Genomic DNA, 18,072 nt, shown 5'->3' with positions numbered 1-18,072 from the left:
TGTGTGTTTTTTTTTAAGTAAATCGATCCATATATTATTGTCAACGTTGATGCATTAATGAGAGATTTTAATCGCCTAATATTCTGTAAATCTGATAAAAACTGGAAAATCTTCCTCCGGTCATGCGTGTATATGAACAGCAATGTTTGCTCCCGTGTGATTGCATACACTTTAGTTCATATGAGCGTGTCCCTGAATATATGAATGGGAATCTGTGTGCATGTGTGTTTGTATGTATGTGTCCATTGTGTGTGTGTGTGTGTGTACGTAGGTACTGAATGCACGCACATTAAACTCCTTCGTTCAAGTCTCTACAGCTTAACTTTTTTTCCCTAAACAGTGTACCATCTTCTCCTTTGGGAGAAGTGACGCCAGATAGGCCAAGCCATAACGTACGGTTACTCATCAAGGGTGTAGGGGTGAGGTTGCTAGACCCATGTCCTTTTATACAAATAATATATATATATATACATATATATATATATATATATATATATATATATATATATATATATATATATATATATAAACAATAACGCTCTCTAAATGAAAGGTATTTTTCCGCCCTCAAACAAATTTCTTCACTGAACTTTCCATTGAATTTCCTTCAGAGATAAAAATCCAACGTGTTTTCACGAATTTCGAAAGCAAACATAACCATTAAAGTACATCAGCGCAGAGTGGAAATCTGAGTAACGAAAGTAGATCTCCAAATCACATCATTTAACGGAAATGTTTTTGCAATGTTCGCCGTAACGCATGATCTATTTGTGTACTTTTTCCACACAGCGAAAAAGGGATGTTTAAGCTGAACTTTAAAAACGCATTTATTTCAGGAAATTTAGAAAAATAAAGCTATTTTGCACCAGACTTCCAAAAAGCTATTTTGGAGTTTGTGCAATGTTCAAAGATAAAATGTAAAACGCTTATTTAGGTCAAATCCCCCACGCTCCCCCCAAAAAGACAAGGAAATACCATAGGCCTACTATTACATGGTTCTATAGAGGTTCGATTATAATGCACATATATTGAGAATCAGGAGAACAGTTGTATAATCTATGAAAATTAATGAAGGAATAAATAAATAGTAGAGTAAATAAAAATTGCTCTATGATGACAGACATAAAGAGATAAAATGAATGAGATTAGCTTATCTACGCGGTCGACTCTCAGAGCAACGATTGTGACAAATGGACTATTTATTTTCCGTAGAGAAGCCTGGCGACCATGAACTTGTATTAGAGCTAACATTTACAAAAGAGCAAAGATAACCACACACACACATACAAAAAAAAAACACACATTATATATATATATATATATATATATATATATATATATATATATATATATATATATATATATATATAAGTATACTGTACATATAAACATTTTATGCACCCCACACATGCCGTTTGTTTTATGGTAACCCATCACGTCTTCGGTAACCCTACCGCAGCATACACAAGTGTAGGCTAGTTTCCGGTACAAACTAAGTGTATTCTTGCTTAACCAATCCAGGGATAAAAACTTGCCACAAGACGTGACCAACTTTTGTTATCTAGTTGCATTATCGAAGGTGAGCAGGCCACTCGGCACATAAGGAGAAAAAGAAAATCAATGATAGTCTTACTAAGCTCGGCAACCGGATTACCTGTCAAAGAATACCTCTACGCAAAGAGAGTAGATCCCATGACAGGATGTATTGTGAAATCTGTGAAGCGTAATAGTTAAACTGTGATAATATTACGATTACGCCACATGTATTAATAAGTAACTAAATGTTAATTTGACGTAAGACGCCCATTAACCAAACCGAAAGGTCTTTTTCTATCTTAACATTTAACTTTACTCAAACAAAACTTCTTAAGGCAAATTCGCTCCGGATTCTTTTGTAGCGAAGTAAAAAGCAGTTAAGACGAAGCAAGGCATGCGTGATTCATGAAAGTTCATCATTAAAAAAAGGCAACAGAAGATTAGCGGAGAATTTTAACCGAAAGACTGAGCCTACGACGATCTTTTCTAAAATCAAATCTTATTACGGCAAATTCACTCAGGAATTCTTGTGTAAGGAAGTAAAAAAAAAACAGTTAGTATGAAGCCAGTCATTTGTGACTCATGAAAATTCATCATTGTAAAAAAAAAAATAATAAACAAGATCTGTTCAGAGTTTTAACCGGGAGACCAAGGCTGCGACGATCTTCTAGGAAGAAGAAGAAGCAATGTTATTCTGAGCAATATGGCGACCGTACTAAGCCGGACGATTTCCGCTGCCGAGAAAGTTTTCGCCAGGAGGGCCCTTCAGGTAATCTTTGAGATTGTGTGGTAAAGTAATTACGAATGAATTAACCCTCAGTTTTAACGTATGTTAAATATTAACGCTCTAAAATTGAAATATGCCGTTTAATTGGTAGGTTTTAGTCAGCCTTCGTAGGCCTACCGTCAAGGCTGTTAGGAATGTATGGGGTGTTATTTTAGAGTAGGCCTAGAGCGTTGTCGCTAATTATAGCCCTGTGTGCGAGTCTAAAAATGTTTAATTAACACTTACCAATCATATATGGATAGCTGGACTTATTTCACGGGATTTGTTTGCTGTTAGTCAACGTATCTTACCCCCAATAGGCCTACGTAACCTTTCTATACTAGGGTTCTAGAATGAATTAATATCTCTTAAGTACAGGATTCATGGGCCTATACTGACGTCTTTTTTACCGTTTATTTGCCATATTGTTTGTGAAAACCGCTTGCTTTGATAGCTTATCCTACAGTGGGACTTTTAAACTGGTAGGCCTACAATAGACGAGACCTAGGCTAGTGCATGATTTTTTATATATATATATATATTTTTTTTGGTAAAATGACTAGCCTACTATAATATATTAATTTTCAGTAAACGTAGATGTGACGCAGCCTAACCTATCCTGCAGTGGGATTTCAAAACTGGTAGATCTATGATAGCCAAGACCTAGCATATGGTTTTTTATATAATTTTGTTGGTAAATGGTAATGCTATGATACTTTAATTTTGATTTAAATTCAGGAACCACAGTTTTTTCCTACTTTATAATTTGCATTTTATACATTTCTTTGTAAAATTGAAGACTTAACATTGCCTGGTAAATGTCAGTTGCTAGCTGGAACACTTAACAGCCATTGTTTTTGTTTTTATTTATGTTTATGTCTTGTATTATTAATATTTATGGTATTTACCATCTTTTACGTAGGGGCTGGTACTGAACACGGCACTCGTTTTGCACGTAAATTGGTTGTTACCAAACCCGAAGGGTGCGATAGTAGTCTTTAGTTTTACCCAACTCCAACCATTAGGCTATTGCATTCATGGGAGATTCCTTGTGAAAGCCAAAACAGTCTTTGGTTGAAGTTATTTTCAAATTTTTTTGCCGTTCATTATACAAACTTTTTGGTAAAATTTTACTTTAAACCCATATCATATATTGGACTTTTAAATATATAATTTTCCCGTGTTTTAATGTGTGCGCTGAGCACTTCCGATGTTTATTTAGTTAAAAAATGACCTAACCAACGTAACCTAACTTAGAGTTCGCAGTTTTTACCCTAGTGCATGATATGAATTTGAAAAACGTTCCATAACTTACCTTGATCTGAATGAGAACTATCAGAGGGATTAAGGTCCTTGTATTTAACTCCTATAGTGTTTTCCCACCACCAAAAAACCCTGCTTTCCCACATGGTTCATGGAATTTTAGGATATAAGAGTGGGGTCCACTGTCTCTAAAAGTGCTCATTTATGAACGTAAATATATTCCAGCATCAGCTTAGCTCAGAAGATGCTGTAGGCTAACCTAAAGTATTGTATGACTGATGTAATATTTTCATACCAGACAGCTATACAGTACAGTAGGCTATTTAAGTATTGAAAGATCACCAAAAGGTTATAGGCTTAATTGAGCCCTTAAGTTCATACTGAAGAGGACCACCGGTAACTGTTAACCATGTCTGTATAAACAAACATCCATTCATGCATATATTGTACTAGTTTTAGCTGTGGTACTGCTTCTCCGAAACCTTTGAGACTATCTTAGATTGTGCGTATGCAGTACTGTACAGTATTTAAATGACAAAGTTTTATTCTGTCATGGGAGTTGTTTTAAGTTAAGCTTTTGCTGGCATGGGCCCTTGCTGTATGGCAGCCTGTGATCTTAGGAGTCTAAATCATTTGTTTATTTCCCATTTTTTCAAACTTCATATACTGAACACACAAAGGTTGTTTTCACTGCCAAATTCTCAGGTTTATTTAGAAAATTAAAAGTATATGGATCTTAATCCATGCTCTCCAGTGCAGCATGGAAAATTTAACATCACCAGACATGGTTGGACATAAATTCTGAGCCCACTTCTTTTTAAGTGTACAGGAATTGAGGTCAGATATTGTATGAAGTACCTGCAGACTTGAGTCATAAAAGACAAAATGTATACCGTACTGTACACTTTATAGCATCATCATAGATTAAACACAGAGAGATTTAAAGTGCCAGCACATAGTAGGTGTAATGCAAAAGGTCTGAGCATACTCAGAAGTTTTTGAAAAAAACACTGAAATGAAGCTCTTTGGAAAGTAATTCAGTCTCAAAACTTGTTAATGGTAATGTAACAAAAATACAAGATGAATACAGAAATTTACAGAGCAGTATTTGCTTTTTCCAGTAAGACAGTTGGCCTGTCATTTAGATTGCTAATGAAGTTAACAGCCATTGATTGCCCATCACAAAATTATAAATGGCCAGCTGTAATGACTGGATCAGACTCCAATTTCCCTCTTTTATTTTGAACCAGGCTGTGAGCAATGCGGGGGCAGCACCTTTAGCAGGAATCCAACAGAAGAGATACTTGAATGTCCACGAACATGTCAGCTTCTCAGTGCTCAAGAAATCTGGCATTCCTGTGCCTGGCTTTGGAGTGGCCAGCACAGCTGAGGAGGCGTATGAAATTGCCAAGTCCCTAGATTCGACTGATGTTGTCGTCAAAGCTCAGGTTCTTGCTGGTGGACGAGGAAAGGGATATTTCAAGGGTGGATTGAAAGGAGGCGTCAAACTAGTTTACTCGTGAGTATTTTTTCTGAAGGACTTGAAATCTGTAGTGTGTTAATCTGCAACTTTGCGTAGGAATCTGTTATACTGTATTATATTTCAGAAAGTTGAGATTTCAATTGCTGGGAAAGAATTGGAATTAATGTTTTTAACACTGTCTCATTAATGTCAACAGGTTTACATGAGTAGAACAAAACATAGTTGTAAGTGTGTGTGGTACAGTTAAATATATAGTAGCATCAAAGTACTGTGTGAAATAAGATATTTACGTCATACTGGTAATAGCAATATGTTTATTATGGCGTGGTAAATCCCAAAGTGAGACTTCATGAGTTAGGAGCTAAAGTAATTATGGCAACACATTAAGCAGTGAGTTGTTAGATAGAGAGGAATGATGAAAGCAAAAGGAATGGGATTGAGATGGAACCTCTGAGACGATGACAGTAAAACAGGATGGTTGGAGTAGAAATAGACATGTTGTATTTACTCCGATGTTTGTGTAAATTATTATTCGTGTAGACTGCTTGAAGGAGGCAGGAATGCTATGAGTGTGAAGTATAAGACTTGGACGTGTGTATCACAAAGTCCTTAAAGTAATAATGCGTTTTTCTTTGCATGAGTGTGTGTGTCTCCTAGGGCATTCACTGTGGTTGAAATTTCAGAATTCATTATCTGAATTCTTATTTATTTCGTAGATTATGGAATTTTATTTTTGTGTTTTGAGTTTGAATTTTATTTTTGTGTTTTGAGTTTAATTCTTGTCCTTTTGTTGAGCAGTGCAGAAGAAGCTGCAGATATTGCTGGCAAGATGATTGGGGATCTTCTTGTCACCAAGCAGACTGGTGAGAAAGGTGTTGCATGCAACAAGGTCTTAGTTTGTGAACGCAAGTTTCCACGACGAGAGTTCTACATGGCCATCATGATGGAACGGTCTTTTGGTGTAAGCATGACATCTTTACTATTTTATATTTTGAAAACTATACTACAGTAGGGCCAGACATTTTAGATTTAATCCTTAAATGACACTCTTGCCCCAGAATTATGAATTACAGTACACTGTTTTTATGTTGATTGTTTATGTTTCGCATATGAAAAAATAAGCTGTATTCCATAGGTTAGGATGTTTTACTCAGTTACAGCACAGAACTAATGATGTGGTACTAGAACTCAGCGAATTTTATGATTTTTGAGCCTCAAGATAAGTGGAAACAAAATATTTTCCTCAGAAGTTATGCATTATAAATGTAACACAAAGCTGCTTTGATATTCGCATCAAATTGCATTTGGAGTGGTTTTTATACATTGGCAATTCATGTATGGTTTATATGGTTTCTTATGTTGGGGAATTTGATATTTTATTTTTTGCTGTTACCCAGGGTCCTGTGATAATTGCATCTGCTCAGGGTGGCGTCAATATCGAAGATGTAGCCGCAGAAAGTCCAGAGGCAATCATCAAAGTCCCAATTGATATTGTTGAAGGTATGTCTGCGTCTTTTTAGAAGATGTTTCCTACCTTTGTTACAGAGTATTTTGGACTGATATCATATGACGTGTTTTATGCTTGAATTGTAATCTCTATTACCTGAGAGGATCTTAGCGTAAAAGAAATGTTATCCTTAAGTATTTCAGTAGTTCAGTGGATTTTTTTGCATCTGTAATGAAGTTCAATATTTTAAAATAAAAAAAACAAAAACAGTGGTGTTGCACTAGGATGGAATAAAAAAATTACAAATTGAGACTTGACCTAATTTGTATTGAAGTGTATCATTGCACGTTTAATGATCATAGATCGTAGGTCTGTAAGGTCAAGCTTGATCATTTTTTGTTCTGATGAGAAAGTATTTTCCAGGGATAACTGACGCCAAGGCAGAAGATATTGCGAAAAGCCTCGGTTTGGAGTCACGACTGGAGGAAACCGTTGATGTCATTAAATCTTTATATAATGCATTCATCAATTTTGATGCATCCATGATAGAAATCAACCCTTATGCTGAGGACACTTATGGAAAAAGTAAGTACCACAACTCTTTCTTTGATACTTATAAATTAAACCTGGAGCTTCACTGCTTGAAATTGTGTGTAAGGTTCAGTAACAAATTTAAATAACCCTTGATGATGTATATTTTTTTTTTTCCTTCTCTTACATCAGTGTACAATAAGAAAACGATGTTTAGTGGTAATATTCCCCATTTTGCTTGATAATGAAAGCTTCACCAGAAATGTTTCCCATTCGCAGTGTACGCACTTGATGCAAAGATGCGGTTCGATGACAATGCTGAGTTCCGTCAGAAGGAAATATTCGACGAGAGAGATTGGTCTCAGGAAGATCCCAAGGAAGTGGAGGCTTCTAGGTATAATCTCAATTACATTGCTCTTGACGGTAAGACAGTTTTATGTTTTTAACATTTCTCTGTTGTTATCTCTTCTGAACTCCCAATGGGTTGTTAGCAGCCTTTGACATTTATAGAACTTCTTGATTTTATCTAGATAAAGTGGTAGTAATAGATAGCCAGTGTGTAATACTGTACTGTGTAACATTGGAAAGAGCATTAGAACAGATTAGGATACTTTTTGCAGTTATGAAAGTAAACTTGTGAATCCAGGTTTTCTCTTGAAAAATTGTTAGAGGTTTAGATTAGGAAGCCTTAGAGATATTTATGTTTTAATTTCAACATGTTCTCCAAGTGATGATGACAAACAAGAGGCCGAGTATGAGTAGAGAATGGAGCTTCAGTGTGAGCTGTTGAGCTCTTCTTTAGGGATTATTCTTTTGAAGCGTCTCTGAGCTTGGATTAGTTTTTTTCTCAACCAGGGGATGCCTGTGTATGGGCAAAATGATTGATAAACATCCTGGCACTTTATCGACCTTCAGGTAGCATAGGCTGTTTGGTGAACGGAGCTGGCTTGGCAATGGCCACCATGGACATCATCAAGTTGCATGGAGGTTCGCCCGCCAATTTCTTGGACGTTGGTGGAGGAGCTACGGCAGAGCAAGTGAAGGAAGCCTTCAAGATCATCACAGCAGATCCAAATGTAAGAAGGACTTTTATGTTTGGATGTTGAGTGGTACAGGTATTTTAAACTTGACCTGTAGCGTAGGTAATATTTGACTTTGGTCTGTTGAAATTCGCATGTTTTATGCTGTTGAAAATATAATTTTCTTTTACACATTTGATTGTCTACTTTGTCTCTTGTTGTCTTTGTTTACTATGCCATTGCATAAGAATTATTCTTATATTTGTGGAAAAAATGTTACAGCTAAGTATCATTTACTGTATACAGCATCTAGGTATGATGTCTATGAATTAAAGTACTTACTTAAAGATTTGTAAATTACTGCCATGAAGTCTTCAGAGAATACCCAGAGACACATAACAATGCCTTTATTCCCCTCTTTATTTTGGTGAAGTAGTTCATTTTATTTCCTATATATTATCACCAGTTGTGATAAGGCAAAGGCCTGCAACTCAGGTAGTGTATATAGTAATAGATGAAGTGAAGGTCCAGCCATAAATATGATTAAAATTGCTGATTGGTTTAGATCTAGTTTGTTGGTGCATTTTGCATATAATTTATTAGAAAAATGTACTGATACAAAATACTTCAATTTACCTATAGGCCTATCCTGGTACAGCTCAGTGTAGGCAGTTTGTTGTCATCAGTAGACAAAAATGGCCCAGAGTCATCCTAAAGGCCAGTTGTCCCATTTTTGCTGCACCATAAAGATTTTTGCTGCTTAGACTTTTACACAATGCATTTGCATACTGTGCTAAATGCCCTAAATCTTCATCCCCATTTCCTCTGAGTAAAATTGATTTGATATTCCAACAGTATCAAGATACGCAGCTAGTGCATAGTTAGTGTTCTGTGTACTTGATATTGACACAAAATTGGAGTCAAGTTTTTACATTGATTTTTTACATTCCCATGGAATTCATTGTTTGCTTTGATTTTTTTATACTTGCGTGTTGAGCTGCAATGAAGTATTGATGCAGTGAGTAGAGTAATGGCAGCATCTTTGGGAGGAAATGCTTATGTGTACATGAGGATGACTTTGGATTATTAAAGAATACTTTTGACTAACACTGTTCAGTACCGGAAAGTATGAGCTCAAATAATGAGAAGCTAATGTTAAAATTGTTGTAGAGTTTTCCATTTTTAAGAAACATTTTACTTAAAGAATGATTTATAAATGGATAACAGGGATTTGACAGCCTTAAAGGGCTTGACATCATCAGTGTATGACATCTTCCTCACACAGTGCACTGTTGGCATTATGTAAGGTACTTTGTAGTGTCCCTTCGACCCTCAGCTGCAACCCCTTTATTCCTTGTAGTGTTCCTCTGTTCATATTCTCTTTCTTCGATCTTACTTTCTACCCTCTCCTAACTATTGTTTCACAGTGCAACTGTGAGGTTTTCCCCCTGTTCCAGCTTTCAAACCTATTTACTCTCAATTTCCTTTCCACTACTGAATCACTTCATACCTCCCAGGGCTTTGCCTGTGGGCTAAGTATGATATTCTATTCCATTCCATTCCATGAAATCCTTTTAACATGTATGTGTTAGTAATTGTAAAGCTCGTTAGGTCTTTGCAAGCTTCTTTCTCAATTTTAATGACATACTTCTCTATTCAGGTTCATGCCATTATGGTGAACATCTTCGGTGGTATTATGCGATGTGATGTTATTGCCCAGGGTATTATTGCTGCTGCAGAAGAGCTCTCCTTAAAGATCCCCATTGTAGTGAGACTACAGGTATGACACAGCAAAGTTTTATGTTTTTAAGCTCAATTTCTTGAGCTCAATATATAGATCATGGCCACTTAGTAGATGTGCAGTTGCTCATTTTTCAGTTTTTTCTCAAATGTTGGACACTGTACTGTTCAGTAATTGATAAAAGAAAAAAAAATTCTTTTCTTTATCATATTGAAAGAGTGGAGGAGTGGAAGATGTTAACTAGGTTATCCAGTATAATTAGAGAATCAGAGAAATCTTTTCATTTTAATTTTCATAACAATTAAGGTAATATTTGACTGATTTGTCTTGAAGAAAAGGAAATGTATTACTGTTTTCTGAGAGAAATTCATAGGATACTGTAAACCACTGCAAAACCACTGATGAAGTTTACATTGTAATGTAGTCTCAGATATGCTTATCTTGATATGATGTGTATGTTTGGTGTACAGTATTGTGTGTAGTTTGTAAGTGCATTATTGAAAAAGTGATCTGGACTTTTATTTTTTCCCTTTTTTGAACAGGGCACTAATGTAGATGACGCCAAGGCCCTGATTGCGATGTCCAACCTGAGAATTTTACCTTGCGACAATCTTGATGATGCTGCGAAGATGGTTGTGAAGCTCTCAAACATCATCCAAATGGCCAAGGCTGCTAATGTTGATGTGAAATTTGAACTCCCTGTATAATCAGTAGCTGACACTTTCATTGTTTTACAATTTATGCTTAGCCAGTTTTGACTTTGCTTTTCCAGGCTTGAATGACGGTATAAACCTCACAGAAAATTAAGTTTTAAACTTCAGAGATGGGAATTACAGTATTTACTAAGTCCGTGTATTATGCATTTGATCTTTTGATTATTATGATGTAAACCAGTCACACTCACATGATTCATTATAGAAGATATACATATAGCTTTTTATTTAATGTTGTACATTTGTAAATTTTACTTGGCTTTGTTTATATGTCTATTTATTGTTAAGTGGAGGGTTGCATGTTGATGCAGAGGAGGAGGAGGAGTATGTAGATATTTTAGAGGTAAGGTTGAAAACTACCTAAGATGATTATATTTCATTCTAGTGTTATAACCTTTCCTTTTTGAGTTGCTTATACCCTTTAAGGAAAGTTAATAAGACTAGGGTGATGTATATATAATTTATTATTGGAGCTCCCAATAAATGTTGAAGCCAATGACAAAACGACATCTTGGTTTTTCTGGTGTCCTTTGCAAAGTATAATACTTTTACAATACTGTACATTTCTTCACACACATATTCAAGGATCTTGATATATGCAGGGGGTTTGTCAGCACAATGTTGTAAGATAGATACTCTGTCTTTAGACTGAGATGACCATTGCACATAAATATAAATGTGTGACAACTTTGTACGTGGATTATGGTAACATGGCTGCCTCCTCTTTAATCCACATCAGGCAGAGAAAATACATGTAGGTTGTTCAGACCAAAGTGACACCCAGTGTCCTGAGTCTAGTTTTTTGTGCAAATACCATTACATTATGTCAACGTTCTATACATTGCGTCAACATTTATATTAGATTTTTGCATCATGCGTTTAAATGTCAACTGACTTCAGTTTCTTCTTTCTGGGCACTTTCTGTCTCGAGTACCATCTGGTTAGGTCTTTGTTCATGCTTTTATTTTCTGATACCTCCTGCTGGTTTTCATCCTGTTCGATTTCATATCCACTGGTTTTCTGACTGACTAATCCTCCTCCCCTCTCATCACATTCCCAAACCATCTCAGCCTTTGAGAACTCTTTTCTAGCCTTTGGCCACCACATCTCCCAGCAACATTCTGATCACCTTAGTGCAATCCAGCCGTGAATCTTATAATTTTATTCATTCAGTTATCTTTGTAAGTGTGCCTCATTTAAACAGAGCAGTATAAGCCAAATAGAATTGTTTCCTCTGTTTACTAAAGGGGTAGTAGTCTGTCAGTTGCATTCCACTTCATTCAGGTTATGAAAGCCACCTAAATACCAGCTTTATAACCCAGGGAGCAGAAGTCTTCTCTTTTACTGACTCCTTCCACATGGTCCTCTCCTATACCTTTTCTCCCCTTCTACACTTTGGACTCTGAAAATTCCTTATCCCCAATATGATTTGCGATCCTGATAGTCTATTGTGACACCATTTGTTACATTAGATACATTGTGGAGTACTAAATTCATTCTTACACCTCTACAGTCTCCCACGGCCCCTATCCCCGTAGGGGGTTAGTGCCGTCAGTGCACCACATGCGGTGCAATGCAGGCATTACTTAAGGTTCTTTGCAGTGTCCCTTTGGCCCCTAGCTGCAACCGCTTTCATTGCTTTTACTCTACCTCCATTCATTTTCTCTTCCATCGTACTGTCCACCCTCTCCTAACAATTGATTCATAGTGCAACTGAGAACTCTTCCTCCTGTTACACCTTTCAAACCTTTTCACTGTCAATTTCCGTTTCAGTGCTGAATGGCCGTAGTTGCTCCAGTGCTTGGCATATGCCTAAAATCTATAAATCAGTCAATCAGACCACGGCCCCTTTCCCTACAGTTTTGTTTCTTTTGCTTCCTTCAAGAGTTGCTTATTTGATCTTTAGTCCTTTGGTAAATTTTACAGTTTCTTCCAGGTTTTGCTTTTTATATTAGGTTTTGTCTGTAAAGCAGCTCCACACCTCCCTTTTTATACCATGTTTCAGAATCAATGAGGTTATTTTAACAAGACTCAGAATAGGACACTCCAGACTCACACATGGTCATCTGATGTCAACTCCGCACACAAACCCAATAACTTGTGAAAGATGTAACATCCCAGTAACAATCAAACACATCTTGATTGACTGTCCCAGATGGCATCATGAAAGAAAGACTTATTTACAAAATAAATCAGTAAAGGATATTCTAGCAGAAGGTAATAACTTTTCAATTAATAATATCATTCTCTTCCTAAACAAAATTAAATTGATAAGTAAAATATAATCTTCCCCCCCTTTTTTTTTCTCTTTTTTTTTTTTTTTTTTTCTTCTCGATTGTTTTTTTCTAATTCCCCCCCCCCCTTTTTTATTATTTATTTATTTAGTTAACTACTTAATTTTTTTATGTACTCTTTCCCCCATTCTTTTCCCAGCCCGAGAAGAACCCTAAAAGAGTTCAGAGGTCTGGTTAAACAAATCATTTATAACTAACTAACTCCTCCTCCAATTCTCCCCCTAGGGGTGGTAGCGCCATCAGTGCACCTCACGTACTGCACTGTAGGTATTACTTAAGGTTCTAAGCAGCATCCCTTCAGCCCTTAGCTGCAACCTCTTTCATTCCTTTCTGTACCTTCATTCATATATTCTTTCTTCTGTCTGGCTTTCCACCCTCTAACAGTTGTTTCATAGTTCAACTGCAAGGTTTTCCTCCTGTTGCACCTTTCAAACCTTCTTACTGTCAATATAGAGCTGATCCATGATCGACCCCAACATGTATCTCAGATTATTATGATATACCTGTAGTTGTATCTGTCTTTACTCTAGATCTCTGTTGTGGTAATGCTGACCTGATTGCGTGTTGTCTTACCGTCAAATTCTTTCTCAAGTTATCCACAAGTATATGATACAACTACTTCCTTTTTCCATGAAAGTTCTCCTGTAGCTATCTCATTATGAAGATTACCCCTGTTGATATCTTTGGTATGAAACCAAACTAACAGGTGTCAGTTTTATAAACTTGAAGTTTTCCCCAAGTACTTTCTCCAGTATTATCACAGTATTCTCCAGCAATCATATTCATTTATACTCATACTTTACATACTGTAAATCATCCACCTTTGTAAAATGGTGCTGCAATACTTTTCTCATTCGTCTTACTCCATCCCCTTTATTTGGCATGACCCCATAAGGGGGTAGTGCTGTCAATGCACCTCATGTGGTGTAGTGGAGGAATTACTTAAGGTTCTATGCTGCATCCCTTCAGTCCCTAGCTGCAACCCCCTTTCATTCCATTTCAGTACCTCCGTTGATGTTCTCTATCTTCCATCATACTTTCCACCCTCTCTTAATAATTATTTCATAGTGCAACTGCAAGGTTACACCTTTAAAACTTTTTTTCTCTCCATTTCCCTGTCAGCACTGAATGACCGCATAGGTCTTAGCACTTAGCCTTTGGCCTGAATTTTATGTTTTAATTCCATGTGGTTTGGTAAGAGTAGTTTGGTATATTATCAGTGAATTGTTTCCAGCTTCTTTAGCAAAGTGTTAATTAACGGACATTCCCTTTTCATTTTTCCAAGATCTGTCATCACCATTCAAAATGTCTTTATTTAGTTTTCTGTAAAAGAAAATGTTTTGCCAGCTTTGTCTGTCCGTCCGCACTCTTCTGTCTGCATTTTTTTCTCTCCACACTTTTCTGTCTGCCCTCAGAACTTAAAAACTACTGAGGCTAGAAGGCTGCAAATTGCCAAGTTGATAATCCACCTTCCAATCATCAAACATACCAAATTGCAGCCTTTTAGCCTCAGCAGTTTTTATCTTATTTAACCTTAAAGTTAGCTACAATCATGCTTCTGGCAATGATATAGGATAGGCTACCACCAGGACGTGGTTAAAGTTTCATGGGTCGCAGGTCATACAGCATTACACCAAGACCACTGAAAGATAGATTTATTTTCGGTGGCCATGATTATGCGCTTCTGCAGGTCTACAGAAAACGGCGCATTTTTATTTGTTTTTCGTTGGTCCCTAGTTAATGTCTGTCGCTCTGTTCATTTTTATTATCTCCATTTACATGTACACTGTGCTTCAATTGCTGTCATATTTTTTCCACTTTATCATCTCAATTTGTTTTTAATGTATTCTACTCTTGAATGTTTTTCTTCTATGTTTGGTTACCCTTGGTATATCTTGATTCCTGCACCATATCTCGCTGTGTCCCTTCTAGATGTCTTACCACCCATTATCTTTCTGCAAACTTTTTGTGTTTTTTTAGTGGTAGCCATCTTTTATTTATCGATGCAGACAGTTACTGTATTTCATACTCATTTTTTATTTCTCCCAATTTGATGCCCATATTTTCCTGCAAGTAGGTAGAGCCATCATTGCATCTCTAGTGTTGCACTGCAGGCATTACTAAAGGTGGTTTGCACTGTCCCTGCAGCCCCTAGCTGCACCCACTTTCTAGCCTTTTACTTTACCCCATTCCAGTTTCCTTTCTTCCATCTTATTGCCAAACCACTCCAACTCCTCGTTTTGCCCTCTTAAGCACTGAAGGACTGAATGTGCCCCTTTGTTTTACTGTAGAGCTGAATTTTTATTCATCATCGATGTCCAAGTTGTAATTGTTTTGAATGCCCTTTGTTTATTCTGCCATTCATTGCCAACGCAGCATTCAGTGAGCATGTAATCCTGATAAAAGAGTGCAGTTTTTTTTTTCTACACTTCTTAAAGGATCTCCTCTTGTCCGTTTCCACCATTATTAGTTGACTTCTGCGTGGGTTTCTTCAGTATTGTATATATGTAGGCCCTGGAAGGCCTACATACTATATACAATGCTGAAGAACCACACACGAGTCGACCAATAATGGTGGAATGCGTAATTTTTTGTCATATAGGTTCTCTCGCCAAAGCACGTCTTTCAGTGGTGTCCACAAAACTAACTCTAAAGTGCAAGTTATTAGACAAGGTTTATATTGCATTATTCAAGACAAATCATTTAGGACATCCTGCGGGTGATATTTCTAGTCAAAGATTCGGAGGTCAGATTCGAATATCTGTTCATAGAATCACTTATAACCAAGTGTCTTTCTCATATCAAAATAATCCTTCTTATTCCCCTGGTCCCCATAGTTGGGTTAGTGGTGTGACTACTTTAATATTATATATAATAATAATAATAGTGCACCTCATGTGGTGCACTGTAGGCATTACTTAAGGTACTTTGCAGTGTCCCTTTGGCTTCTAGCTGCAATCCCTTTCATTCCTTTTACTATACCTCCACTCACATTCTCTCTTCCATGCTACTTTCCAACCTCTACTAAGAATTATTGTTTCTTAGTGTAACTACAAGCTTTTCCTCTTCTAACACCTTGAAAACCTTTTTACTTTCAATTTCCCTTTCAGCGCTGAATGACCTCATGGGTCCAAGCTCTTGACCTCGAGTCCAAATTTCGTGTTCCACTCCATTCATAATCCCCTGGTTTTATTACTTAGCTGCAACCGTGGGCTGTTCATACCAGAGGTAATTTTGAATTGCATGATACAATTAGGGAAATAATAGAAATAATAATTAGTGTGAGAAAGCTCTGCTAAAAATGGAAGTGCTCTTTGCCACTTTCTGACAAAAAAAATTGATGTTAAGAAAACACCAACACTTTTAAAAAGATACAAAAATTTAACATACAAAAATTTAACACAACAGCTTAGAGAGACTCTCTCTCTCTCTCTCTCTCTCTCTCTCTCTCTCTCTCTCTCTCTCTCTCTCTCTGTGCAGGTTTGTGTCAGTTAATTGACAAGAAACCCCTTCACGTCATGCCAACTATGCTAGTCGGTATTTGTGACATGAATACACAATGTCTGCCATTAGTATCCTATGTATTTTATCACTGATGATCTCCATTATGTAACCTCAGAGCATCTTCGCTGGACTGCATTCCAAAGCTCTTGCCAGCCATGTAACAACTTCCAACTTGGTTAAGGTCAAAGATCTATAACTGGTGGATCCCGTATGGGGGTAGTGCGATCAGTGCACCTCATGCGGTGCACTGTAGGCATTGCTTAAGGTTCTGTGTAGCATCCTTTCAGCCCCTAGCTGCAATCACTGTCGATTCCTGTTTCAGTGCTAAATGACCGCTTGGCCTTAGGCCTGGATTTTATATTCTATCTTAAGCTCCTTGCAGCGTCCCATAGGCCCCTTGCTGCAACCCCTTTCATTCCTTTTACTGTACTTCCATTCATATTCTCTTTCTTCCATCTTACTTTCCACCCTCTCCTAACAATTGATTCATAGTGCAAGTGTGAGGTTTTCCTCCTGTTAACACCTTTCAAACCTTTTTAGTTACTCAGTTTCCTTTTCAGCGCTGAATGACCTCACGGGTCCCCAGCGCTTGTCGTTTGGCCTAAATCTTACAATCCATTCCATATAAATATCTAGCGAAGTTTGTTTTTGCTACAGTAGCCAAAACCAGTAGGAGTATCAAGTTAAAAGCCCTATATCATTTCTTTAAATCAAAATTGACAAGATGTATTATAAGATAGAAGCTAAGATAAGAATGTTAAATTTGCATCAGGAGTTGTTCCGAGGGAACAAGGCGCAATGACTCCAGCCAAGTTTTATAGCAACCATTTTCACAGGCATTTTGTAATATCAGCTAAGGCATTACTGTATGGATCTTGCAGCGTCCCTTCAGCCCCTAGCTGCAGCCCCCTTTCATTCCTTTTACTGTACTTCCATTCATATTCTCTTCCGTCTTACTTCCCACCTTCTCCTAACAATTGTTTCATTGTACAACTGAGAGGTTTTTCCTTCTATTACACCTTTCAAACCCTTTTTACTGTCAGTTTCCCTTTCGAGTGCTAAGTGACCTCATAAGTCCCAGCGCTTGGCCTTTGCCCTAAATTCTATATTCTGTTCTAATCTAATGGAAGGTTCTTTTTTTTAATGAAAGAGGGAGTGTTTTTCCTCGATCATTAAAAAAATAAAAGAGACATCCTAATGATTACCCAAATAAAGAAATACTCGTTAGCTAATGAAAGTTATTTGTTAATGTAAAAAGAAAAAGATTGTTTTGTGTTTCTTGAATGAGAATGCACGATATGATAACCTCTCTCTCTCTCTCTCTCTCTCTCTCTCTCTCTCTCTCTCTCTCTCTCTCTCTCTCTCAAATACACTGAAAGTTCATGCTTAACATTGCTTTCATGTTCTTTTGACAGTGGAGAAAATTAATGAATTCTCTCTCTCTCTCTCTCTCTCTCTCTCTCTCTCTCTCTCTCTCTCTCTCTCTCTCAGTTGAATGACCAGCCTTCGATTCGAAAACCGGACGAGGAAAGGATCATATACCGTCGGGGGTGTGGGGGGTGGGTGATGGCCGGTATCCCCTAAAATCAAGCTTGCCTTGGTTGACTTAAGAAGAGCATTAGATGCGTAGTTATGTCAGCCGTTACAAGTTGCAGTGAGTGGAGAAAGAGAGAGAGAGAGAGAGAGAACAACACCAACAACAGATTGGTCGGTGTCCTGCGCATTGTCACAATGTTCACCAAAAAACAGAGGGGCCCGCAAAGGGATAACCCTCC

General features: G+C 37.2%; 1 protein-coding gene across 1 annotated transcript; it reads left to right on the top strand.

Moving 5' to 3' along the window:
• Positions 1 to 1,432: 1,432 nt before the first annotated feature.
• On the top strand, positions 1,433 to 11,006 carry ScsbetaA (Succinyl-coenzyme A synthetase beta subunit, ADP-forming). Its single transcript, XM_067107687.1, has 9 exons — positions 1,433 to 2,305; positions 4,816 to 5,084; positions 5,847 to 6,009; positions 6,446 to 6,548; positions 6,919 to 7,080; positions 7,306 to 7,449; positions 7,942 to 8,102; positions 9,706 to 9,825; positions 10,329 to 11,006. Exons 1-9 carry the CDS (start codon positions 2,240 to 2,242, stop codon positions 10,491 to 10,493), a joined length of 1,353 nt encoding a protein of 450 aa, XP_066963788.1. The 5' UTR covers positions 1,433 to 2,239; the 3' UTR covers positions 10,494 to 11,006.
• Positions 11,007 to 18,072: the final 7,066 nt, after the last annotated feature.

The sequence above is a fragment of the Macrobrachium rosenbergii genome, chromosome 8 (assembly GCF_040412425.1).
Source record: "Macrobrachium rosenbergii isolate ZJJX-2024 chromosome 8, ASM4041242v1, whole genome shotgun sequence".
NCBI lineage: Eukaryota > Metazoa > Arthropoda > Malacostraca > Decapoda > Palaemonidae > Macrobrachium > Macrobrachium rosenbergii.
Note: the sequence above shows the minus strand (reverse complement) of the source record. Positions and strands in the feature narration are given on the sequence as shown.